Below are 11774 nucleotides of genomic sequence, written 5' to 3' on the forward strand. Positions count from 1 at the left end.
GGGAAACTGGGGGGTGGTAACAATAGCTGATGGTTAATAGACCCATATTGAGGGCCAGGCGCTTGACTGAATGTGAGGAACTGAGACAAGGTACAGGGATGACCTCATTCTTTCCCTCCAACCCTTTCCATGTCTGGGGATCAGGATGTGGATCTCCAGTCTTGCCTGCTGTCTGTTGATCTGAAGGGTTGTCCCGGTCCTCTCCCTGTGCCTGCCCTCCATGACTACCACCATCTCGTTATGAGCCCCAAAATGTTGGCACCAAAGGAATCCTATTCACCTAGCCCCACCATGGCGCCACCTTATCCCTGCCTCTTTCCTCTCTCTGCAGGGACCTCCGGACAGGACAAGATTCCGAAGCTACTCCCCCAGCCCAGGACCCCCCCACAGACCCGGCTTCCCCCCCAACCCCACTACCTGCCACTCCCTGGCCCCTCTCACCGCCCGCCCCCCTTGGGGCGCAGGGCATGGTGTGAAAGGCCAAGTGCTGAGGCGGGCACCATGGGTGCTGGGCCCTAGGGCCTGGGTGGCGGGGGGTGGGCGGCCTGTGGGCGTGCCGGGGGGGCCAGTGTGCCCACCCCAGTCTCTTGGCGTGCTGGAGGGCATCCTGGATGGAATTAAAGTGAATGGAACAGAAGCCAAGCAAGGTGGAGTGTGGGTCAGACCCAGAGGAGAACAGGTAATGGGTCTGGCAACTAGGTCGTGCCAACTCCTAGGCGACAGGAAGGGTCACCTGGCTGGGCCTGAGAGAGTGGAGCTTTAAGCACCTCTGGGGGGGACGGGCATGAGGCCAACAAGCCTGCTGCCTACCTTTGCCCAGGAGATGAGGTCATGTTCCCATGCGGCAGGGAATTAGGCACCCCAGTGGAAAGATGCCCATTTTGAAAGGGGGAGGTGATGCAGAGCAGAGTAATTACAGGCAGCAGGCACGTGGCCCCTCCCTTGACAGTGCTGGGAGTCTCAAATGCCCCCCAGTGTCCCCTCAGCCACCCTCACCTGAGCATGTGGAATCCAAGCCTTGCCATTTCCCTCCTCTCCCTGCCAGCTTGTTCACTTCTGACCACCAGCGTGTGGTCCAGAAGCCATGGTGCATGTGACATGACATTTCAGGGCACATGCACCAGTAGCTGTTGGTCACAGCTCACGCTTATATTTGGAACCTATTGGGAGCCTCACAAGCTCTTCCTTGTTCATGGGCAAGGGCGGGCATTGCCATGGGGCTCCTCCCAGGAAGTGAAAGTGAATGCCAGCTATGAAGGTTTTGCTCCCACGTGGAGGAGGCATCAGCCCTGCACACACAACTAGGGATGAGTTACCTATGATCTGCATTGTGCTTCAGGAGCCCAGAGGGTCTCTGCTTCTCCCGTCGGCTCCAAGTGGCACAGAGCTCAGTCTCAGTTGGCGTGGTGCCCTGGGAGCTGGGTACAGCCTGTGCCTATGGCCAGAGAGAGGGTGGGGGAGGGGGTGCTCTGGGGAGTAGTGTGGCCGTTGCCTAGGAGACCAGATCCTGAGCCAGGAGGCCGGAGGCCTGGCCCAGCAAAGCCCTGGGGCCCAAGACTGGGTCCCTGGAGGGGTAGAGGAAGTGGATGGGGCTGGCAGCTGGGTAGGGCAGTGGGGGTATTCCCTCCCCCGCCAATCCCCACCCCAGGGGGCTCTGAAAAAGATTTAGCCTGTCATTGCGTAGCTCTCACTTACAGCCTCTGTACCTCCCTGCCCAGACTTCTGTGGATCTGGGAAAGTCTGCTGCTAACTCTGAGAAAGGCGGGAATGCCAGTTCCTGGTCCCCCAGGACTGCAGCCCCTCCCCTGTCTGCCTCCCCTCCCCCATGTCCCTGCGCCACCTTGTGGCTGTTCCTGGGACTGCACCCAGAGGCTGTGAGTCTAGTTAATTGCTGAAGACTGCCAGCTCAACTGGGGCCTAGGTGGCCTGGGAGTTCCCCCCACACCCACCCCTCCAGAGGCAGGAGGGAGATCCGACCCTCGAACTGTTGTAGACATCAGACGGGGGTAATCCCCAGGGCGTGTGGAACACAGAGTTGTCTGTGGCTGTGACCCTGGCCAAGGTCACTGTGTCAGTGTGTTGGGAGCCGCATCAGGCCCCAGGCGGGTGTGGGGTGGGGGGAGGACCCTGCAACATGCCACACACAGGGTGGGTGTGGGAGGTTATACAATCCGTGCATGCATGTAGAAAGCTTATGTAACCTGTGTGTGCCGAGGTTATGTAACATGTATGTGGAGAGGCTGGCAACATATGTGTGCAGTGGCTGAGGGTTATAATACCTTGCTTGGAGGGGCCCAGCGTCCGTGTCCTGGCTCTGACTCCAGCCACAGTGTCACCAGGCACAAGGGGGGCCTAGGTTTGCTGCTCTGTTAAAGGGAGGCCATGGACTGGGCGGCTCTGGGAGTCCCATCCTTTTCTCATATTCTTGGGTCTAGGTTCTAGTGGTCCACTGTGGTTATTTATTTTATTTTTATTTTTATTTTTTAATTTTTGGCTGGTGTTGGGTCTTCGTTGCTGCACGTGGGCTTTCTCTAGTTGTGGCGAGCGGGGGCTACTCTTCGTCGCGGTGCGTGGACTTCTCATTGCGGTGGCTTCTCTTGTTGCAGAGCACGGGCTCTAGGCGCGTGGGCTTCAGTAGTTGTAGCACGCGGGCTCAGTAGTTGCGGCATGTGGGCTCAGTAGCTGTGGCAGGCACGCGGGCTTCCGTAGTTGTGGCTCGCGGGCTCTAGAGCGCAGGCTCAGTAGTTGTGGTGCACGGGCTTAGTTGCTCCACGGCATGTGAGATCTTCCCGGACCAGAGCTCGAACCCGTGTCCCCTGCGTTGGCAGGCGGACTTCTAACCACTGCGCCACCAGGGAAGTCCCACTGTGGTTATTTAGCGTGTGTGTATGACCTGGAAATCAAGTCACATGTTCACTGGGGGGAGGGGCATGGTATTATTAGGTGCCCGTCTAGAGGGTTGTGTAACATGTGGGCATATCCTAGAGGTCATATAACACATTTGAGAAAGCCTTGAAAGTTGCATGGATATAGATTGTAGAGCCTGCTGCTTATTTACCGTGCTTGGGTTTATACTGAAGGCAGCATAGTCGTTCGTGCGTGCTGGTCTTATGTTGCACATATTTGTGTGTATTCTACAGGTTATATAGCTTTAAGCACGTCCTAAAGATTCTTTCTGCGTATGTGTCATGTACTGAAGGCTTAAATATGTGGCTATCTTATAGATTATGGGCGTGCTCGTGTGTGTGTGCGTGTATGTTGGGGCCCTAGAACATGCTTGTGCCCCAGCCAAGCCCTTTATCTCTCTCCCCAAAGCTTCCAGATAGCTGGACCCTTCTCAGTTTTGTCAGTTGACCTGGGGGTGGGAGGTAGGATGAGGACACAAGAAGGAGGGAGTCAGGCCTGGGGGATGACTTCAGCCTATTGGATGAGAAGGGGGGCTGCCCAAGGACTGCTCTCTGATTCGGCCCACTTTGCCCCCATCCAGTGCCAGGTCACCAGATGGAAAGCGAAAAAGAAAGAACGGCCAATGTTCCCTGAAACCCAGCATGTCAGGTGAGCCTGGCTGCGTGTTCCCTTCCTTCCCACCCTCAACCCGACAGAGCCAGGCCCGGACACTTCCAGGGCCTGCGCCTATACCAGCAGTTCCTGTGTCCCATGGGGAGAACCTCCTGGAGAGCGTGGGATGGACTTGTCTGGGGTGAGAGGGGTGATGTGGGGCACGCTCCAGCCTTTGAGGATGGATTAGGTCAGGAAGGGCCTCTTCCCTTCCCCCATAACCCCCTTGCCCGAGGTCCCCAAGATGAGCTGCTCTGACATTTGCTTCTCCTTCTCCCGTATCCCCTGCCCTGGCATGCAGCAAGAGAAAAGCCCTGAATGGGGCAGTCAGAAGAACTGGAGTCTCCATATTCTTAGGGAAGGGGACGGACAAGGTGACCTCTGATGTGTCTCCAGGATCATACCTGGAGACAGAGAACCCTTCAGGGAGGTTGGGCTAGGGCATGGGCCAGGAAGGAAAAGCTGGGGGATGGAGAAAGTGTAGGAGCCTCTCTGCTGGGGACCCAAGCCATGCCTGCCTGCCTGCCTCCCTTCCTCCCTCCCAGGGTATATCCCTAGTTACCTGGACAAAGACGAGCAGTGTGTCGTGTGTGGGGACAAGGCAACCGGTTATCACTACCGCTGCATCACTTGTGAGGGCTGCAAGGTATGGACCAGCCAGCTCCTGCCCCTCCCCCACCACCTGAGCGCCCCCCCGCCCCCGCCCCGCCGCCATCACATTCCCTTTAAGTCCCTCAGCACCTGGCACAACAGACAGCTCTAGAAACATGTAAGCTAAAGCCCACCTGTTATATCCTCATTTCTCTTCTCTTATTCATTCATTCATTTGTTCATTCATAATCCCTGCTCTGCCACTCATAGGTAAGATGCCTAATCTCTCTGAGCCTCAGTTTCTTCATCTATAAAATGGGGACAAACATACTACCTACTTCATAGAGTTGCTAGAAGAATAAAATGAGATAATGCACATAGAGTACTTAAAACAGTGCCAAGTACAAAAGAAGCGCTCAATCAATGTCTGCTTTCATCCATCCATTCAGTGTATTAAGTGTGAGATGTGCAGTATGTGCCCTTCCCTCAAGTTGCTCACAGCCTACCAGAGAAAGACTGACATCAGCTAAACAACATCAGTGTTTCTCAAAATGTAGTTCCTGGACCACCTGCAGTACTTGTTAAGTGCAGATCCCAAGGCCTCATCCCAGCCCTACTCAATCAGAATGTTTTGTGGTGGAATCTGCCTTGGATTGCTTCCACTGCACCTGAAAGGGTGAGAACCAGTGCTGGGGGGCATGGCAGAGCCCAGAGAAGAGGATGGCAGAGTCTCCCTGGGCAGAGGGCATCTATGACTTGGGGAGGCTTAATTAGATCTCACTTTGGACATTTCAGCCTACATGGTTTTCCCAGGATCATCACTTCCTGACAATGTAGGACCTTTCAAGAAACAGAAAGCTTTAAGAATATGTCAGGGCTTCAGGTTCCTCTCTTTCCTGGTGTCGATCAGACCAAGACCACCAGGGATATAGAGTCCCCTAGCAGTCTTCCTGCAAGCAATGCCAGCAGTGTAATATAGAACAAGGAACCTCACCCTCAAGGACATCTGAGTCCCAGCGGGGCATCCCGAAAGGACAGGGATGCCTTTCCACTCCTAGACAGCCTGGTGTTGTAGGTCTAGCGTGAGGCCCAAGAGTCTGTTTTTTTTTTGTTTGTTTGTTTGTTTGTTTGTTTGTTTGTTTTTTGCGGTACGCGGGCCTCTCACCACCGCGGCCTCTCCCGCTGCGGAGCACAGGCTCCGGACGTGCAGGCTCAGCGGCCACGGCTCACGGGCCCAGCCGCTCCGCGGCACGTGGGATCCTCCCGGACCGGGGCACGAACCCGTGTCCCCTGCATCGGCAGGCGGACTCACAACCACTGCGCCACCAGGGAAGCCCGAGAGTCTGTATTTTTGATGGCTACCCAAGGTGATTTTAATTGCACCCTAAAATCTGAGAGCTCAGACCTTGTGTCTTATACCTCAGGTCCAGTTCTGAGTCTCTGCTGCCCTTTTAGCCATATGACTTTGAGCAAAGTACTTAATCTCTCCAAGCTGCAGTTTCTTAGTTGGCAAAATGGAGATAATAAATAACATTTCCTACCTCATGGGGTTGACATGAGTGTTAAATGTGATGATACAGGAAATAAAAGGCTTATAAGTGCCCGACACATAGTAAGTATGCAACAGACATCAGCTCTTCATATTATTACTGCCATCTTGAGTCTTGAGGTTTTTCCTTTAAAGCAAAGACTAAATTCTCTATATAAAATTGAAAATATTCCCTTCATGCTAGTAGGGTTCATACCCAATGCCTTTTCTTGACCTTTTGACCTCCCGCCCCCCATTTCATGAATTCCACCTGCATGGGCAACAGGCAGCATGTATGAGAATGGTTTTGGGGCCAGGGTTGTTTTTAGAGTCGTTTAACAAGATGGAAAATCAGGTATTAATTGGCGTCCAAAGCGGCTATTCCTTCAGGCCTCTTAGCACCTCACACCATCCCAGGCTCAAATCTCCTAACTGTGGTCACCATCCACCACCACTACCCATGTACCCCGGCCCCTAGGCAGCTGGGGGGCTGAGGATGTGTATGTCTAAGTCCTGGCAGAGCCCAGTGATGCTGGGCTTGCTGTGTCGAGAGGATGCCAGGTTCCCTCACTAGTTCCCCAGCCCGCCCCCCACCCCCACCCCAGAGAACTGCACGGTTGATTCAGGAAGGGAGGACTGTGCTCACAACGTGCTCCGTCTCCCTGCCCTCCCCCCACCTCCAGGGCTTCTTTCGCCGCACAATCCAGAAGAACCTCCACCCCACCTACTCGTGCAAATATGACAGCTGTTGTGTCATTGACAAGATCACCCGCAATCAGTGCCAGCTGTGCCGCTTCAAGAAGTGCATCGCTGTGGGCATGGCCATGGACTGTAAGGGGATGGGTTGGGGAAGCGGGCCAGGCAGCTGTGTGTGGGGGGGTGCGTTCAGACATGGCAGCTCCCTTCCAGGTACCCACAGGGCAGAGGGACAGTCTGGGTCAGGCTGGTGGCAGAATGAATGTTCAGAATCTTGGTCCCTGCTGCCCTCATCCCTGAAGAAAAGGAAACAGGATCCCTCTCTGGGCTCTGGGCATGGGCCCCAGTGCCTACCTGCCTTTCACCACTCCAGGGCCTTAGAGTTGTTGGGTAGAAATAAGTCCTGAGTACCCACCCCCCCCCCCCCCCCCAGAGCACGGTGTCTCTGACTACTAGAGGAGGCACCCCACTTCTGGGTGAGAGAGGGCATTTTTCATTAGCTAGGGATTGGATGGCACAGTCTTCTAGTAACTACTGTCACCATAACCCTTTAGATCAGAACCTGGTATTCCTCTGGGTCAGCCCGAATTGGCACTGATGTGGTCCCAGTGATCATTCAGGATCCAGGTTGTGCCACCCGACTGCTAGGTGATTTGGGAAGTCACCTAGCCTCTCTTGGCCTACCGGGAAGAGTAGTTTCTGAGTGGGTTACGGAGTGTGCCATGCAAAGGGCATCGCGTCTGTCTGTTGTTGACAGTGGTCCTAGATGATTCGAAGCGGGTGGCCAAACGCAAGCTGATTGAGCAGAACCGGGAGCGGCGACGGAAGGAGGAGATGATCCGATCACTGCAGCAGCGACCAGAGCCCACTCCCGAAGAGTGGGACCTGATCCACGTTGCCACGGAGGCCCATCGCAGCACAAATGCCCAGGGCAGCCATTGGAAACAGAGGCGGAAATTCCTGGTAAGGAGAGAGGGAGCGCGGGGGAGCGGCAGCCAGGTAGCCAGGAGAGGAGAGTGAACTCAGAGTCTTGCCTCCTCTAGAAAGCCGCCTTAGTTTAGTCTGACCCAAGGCTGATAGTCTCCGCAACTTGACAGTGCTGATTCGTACACCTGTGTATGTGTCGCTGCTATCAGGGTCCTGCCTTTTCCATCTGACTGGGAGCTCCATGAGGGCAGGGCCTTGCCCTCCTCATGGAATTTCCAGTGAACGGAGGTGAGCTCTCCTCTTTTTCCTGCCCACAGTGACCGGGAGGAAGGGTGAGGACACAGTCATGGAACAGTATTTTGGGGTACCTCTTGGTTGCTGGGCATTGTTTTAGGCCCTGGCAAAACGGAGTGCCAAGTAAATGGTCAGCTTGGGAGGAGATGGATAGTTGATTGTGTATGGTGGGGAAGGCAGAAAACTCCTGGTGGAGTGTGTCAGCGTGTGGAACAGTACGCTCTTAGGAGCACCGGCTCTGATACCAAGCATGTGTGTGTGTAACTTGTCGGGGATCAGACTGCCCGGGTTCAAATCCTGGTTCTACCACTCACTAGCCACATGACCTTGGGCTTATTACTTAGCTGCAGTCTGTCTCAGTTTCCTCATCTGTGGAATGATGATAAGTATAACATCAACTAATGGTGATAAGTCGTGGTGAGGATTAAATGAGATAGTATGTGTAAAACACATGGCTTAATGCCTAGTTACATGTTAAATATTCAGTAAATCTAGCTTCTGTTGTTATGACATTACCTCTACTGCTATTATGATCCTTGTGATTATTAGCCAACTTGGAGCTCTGGCGCTGGTGTATCCTCTGCCCCAAGGTGGGAGAAGCTTTAGGCCTGGGTTGGGACACAGCTGTCCCCAGGTGCTAGGGGCCCCGCCTCCCCAAGCTGCCTTGGAGCTCCCCCTGGTGGGCAGGGAGCCTCGGTGAGAGGTTGAAAGGGGTCTGCAGCCCCAGCTGACCCCCATCTCTCCCTCTAGCCGGATGACATTGGCCAGTCACCCATCGTCTCCATGCCGGACGGAGACAAGGTGGACCTTGAGGCCTTCAGCGAGTTTACCAAGATCATCACCCCGGCCATCACCCGCGTGGTGGACTTTGCCAAAAAACTGCCCATGTTCTCTGAGGTGAGTGGCAGATGGGAGGAGAGACACGGTGCCACGCTGGAGGGAGACCTCGGGCTGCTCCCCAGGTCACCCAGTCCCAGTCTGTGCTCATCCGAAGCTCTCTGGATGGGGAGCAATTCCTGTAGGTCAACACACCCAACACACACACATGCACACACACGCACAGGGTGAGCTGATCCCTAAAGAACCAACAGGCTCCACGGGCCCAGCCTCCCCAGCCCGTCCCTTCCTGTCTGCCCCGAAGTCTACGCAGCCATCCTGACTCTGGAATTTCTCCTTACTTTAAAGAGCACTAACTCTGGGAACAGGCTGCCCTACGTGGCCTGACTCCCTGTACCTCCCTTTGCTCGTCTGCGGTGGGCGGGGAGGTACTGACGGGACCTAACTCAGAGGCATAGCTGGGAGGCTTAATGAAACAGGGCAGGTCCATCGCTCATTGCAAGCGAGCTGTTCAGAGCACACGTTCCTGGCCGGTGGTGGCCTTGCGGCTCCCAGGGGGCACCCGCGGGAGGGGGTGCTTTTGGGGAGGGGCCTGCTGAGCATCCCTGTGGTTCCGCAGCTGCCTTGCGAAGACCAGATCATCCTCCTGAAGGGGTGCTGCATGGAGATCATGTCCCTGCGGGCGGCTGTCCGCTATGACCCCGAGAGCGACACCCTGACCCTGAGCGGGGAGATGGCTGTCAAGCGGGAGCAGCTCAAGAATGGCGGCCTGGGTGTCGTCTCCGATGCCATCTTTGAACTGGGCAAGTCACTCTCTGCCTTTAACTTGGATGACACGGAAGTGGCTCTGCTGCAGGCTGTGCTGCTAATGTCAACAGGTACCGAGGCCTGGCTGGGAGGGCTCGGGAGCTTCCAGGGGCCCAGAGTTTGGCTGGGCCCTGGGCCTGTCACGCTCCTTCTTTAACCCCATGGTCTCTCTGCTCCACAAAGCTACCTCTCTGTCCCCAGGCCCACCCTTGGTCCCCGGTCCCCCGCCCTGGCACCCATCCGCCCTCCGTTCTGATATCCAGGCCCATCTCTTACCTCCCGGTCCCTCCTCTGCTCCTGTCCTGGCTTCGTTTGTTCTCGCTGCCCCCAGCTGCTCTCGGTCCCCCCCAGACCCCTTTGTTCCCCGTCCCCTACTCTGTGCCCATCCACCTTCTCCCCCCGATCCCTCCTGTGTTCTCAGTCCCCCTTTCTTGCCCCCGACTTCCCTCTGGACTGCTCTCCCCACCCCATCTCTCTGCCCGCTAGTCCTGCCCTGCCTCCAGGCCTCCTCTCCTGCCAGGCCCACCTCTTGCCCTCTGTCCCCTTTACCTGCCCCTCCACCCCTGGGCCCCTCCCTCTGCCCTGCGGTTGCCCCTCCGCTTGCCCAGGGCGTGTCTTTCTTCCCTCTCCCCCAGCCTCTCCGCCTCTGCCCCCCTCCGCCCACTCACCCGCCTGCGCCTCCTTCCCCGCAGACCGCTCGGGCCTGCTGTGTGTGGACAAGATCGAGAAGAGTCAGGAGGCGTACCTGCTGGCGTTCGAGCACTACGTCAACCACCGCAAACACAACATTCCGCACTTCTGGCCCAAGCTGCTGATGAAGGTGACTGACCTCCGCATGATCGGGGCCTGCCACGCCAGCCGCTTCCTCCACATGAAAGTCGAGTGCCCCACCGAACTCTTCCCCCCACTCTTCCTCGAGGTCTTTGAGGATCAGGAAGTCTAAAGCCTCAGGCGGCCAGAGGGTGTGCGGAGCTGGTGGGGAGGAGCCTGGAGAGAACGGGCAGAGCTGGGGGCCGAGGGAGACCCCCACACCTCTTCTCTCCTCCCTCTCGTCCGTGGATAGATTCAGCTCCCCCCACGCACACACACCCCCCCCCCCCGCATTGCCCCATCCCTCCTCAGAACCTCCGGCCCTGGGGCAGGGCAAACAAATGAACTTGCTATGAAAAGGACAGTGTGGGAGGCGGCGGGGACCGTGTCCTGCAGTCCCCAGGACCCCGTCCTCCGAGAAGGTAGGAGAGGGAGGGGGAGCTAAGAGGGGACAAGCCATCTCGACCGTAGGGGATGGAGGAATGGGGGATGGGGGAAGATGCCCTCAACTCACCCCCTACACACACGCAAGAGAGAGCCCCCCGCCCAGTCTCTTGGCCTAGGTTCCCCCTCCAGGCTAAGGGCCTCTCTGCTTCCCCAGCTGCCTGGGTGCAAAGAAAGGCTCGGCTTGGCCCCTCCCCTGGAGGTTAAAAATTACAGTCATTCTAACTGCACTTTGGAAACCAGGCACGGAGAGAGGATAAATGAAGTACTAGACAGAGGGAAAAAAGAGAAAAAAAGAGCGAGCGAGCGATTGATAGAGAGATGATATTAAGTTATTAACTGAGGCTGGCCAGAGGGGAGGACCCACCCCCACCCCCGAGCACTTTGAGAGCTGCCCCTCCTCCCCCCAAATCAGAGAGAACTGCCCCCCGCACCGGGTCCCCAGGGGTAGGGCTGCCGATCAGAGCTGTGAGTTTAATACAACAGGGTCCCGGCCACCCCCCCCTTGCCTTGCCCCCCCCCCCTCTGTGCCCCTTTGGCACCCCCGCGCCAGTACTCCCTCTGCTCTCTGCCACTCGTGCCCGCTGAGTTCCATCTACCTCTCACGCTGGATGCCAACTGGCCCCTCACCAGCCTGCCCTGCCGCCCGCACAGCTCCCCTTTCAAGTGCCCAGCCCCAGGGGCCGCTCCCTGTGCCCCCCACCAGCTCCTTCCGCATCGTGGCACCCACACAGGAAGAACTGTGGCTCAAGGTCCCGCCCTCCTCACATCCTGCAGTATTAGCTACGATCCAGATGCTGCTGCCCTGGGGTGGGGGGTGGGGGGTGTGCGTGAGCTTCTCCCAGAGCCTCCACCCCCTCGGGCCCCTGTTGCCATCTGTCTGCTGGGCTCTCTCGAAGCCCTGCCCTCCTCCCTTCCACTCGATGCACTACCCCAGACTCTGGGCAGGCAGGCACCGGGATGGGGGTGCTTAGATAAATGGCACTTAGTCGAAGCCCCGGGGGAGGGGGTGGTTGGTGCTCCTCCTTTTTTCTTTGAAGCTCTTTAGGCCGGCCGCCCCTGTGCCCCTGGAACCCCTTTCCCCTCTTCTTTTCTCTAATTCAGGGACTTTGGCTTGAGCCACCTCCCACCCTCCTGGTGAGGAGTGCTCTGTTGGTCTGCACTTGGGTGAGCTGCCCTCCTCCTCCTCCCTTTGGCTACCGCCCGCTCCGCAGGGGAGAGAGGGAGGGAGGAGGTAGCCCTCTGAGGGTGCGGGGAGGGGAGGGGGGAGGGGCGGAGCAGA

General features: G+C 56.9%; 1 protein-coding gene across 1 annotated transcript; it reads left to right on the forward strand.

Moving 5' to 3' along the window:
- Nucleotides 1-626: 626 nt before the first annotated feature.
- Nucleotides 627-10181, forward strand: THRA (thyroid hormone receptor alpha; the record flags this gene model as incomplete). The annotated part of the gene is made up of 8 exons (XM_079724535.1): nucleotides 627-679; nucleotides 3488-3555; nucleotides 4104-4204; nucleotides 6361-6508; nucleotides 7131-7336; nucleotides 8345-8491; nucleotides 9051-9309; nucleotides 9931-10181. The coding sequence occupies 8 exons, from the start codon at nucleotides 627-629 to the stop codon at nucleotides 10179-10181; spliced, it is 1233 nt and encodes a 410-aa protein (XP_079580661.1).
- Between the last annotated feature and the right edge of the window lie 1593 nt (nucleotides 10182-11774).

The sequence above is a fragment of the Hyperoodon ampullatus genome, assembly GCF_949752795.1.
Source record: "Hyperoodon ampullatus genome assembly, chromosome: 19".
Lineage (NCBI taxonomy): Eukaryota > Metazoa > Chordata > Mammalia > Artiodactyla > Ziphiidae > Hyperoodon > Hyperoodon ampullatus.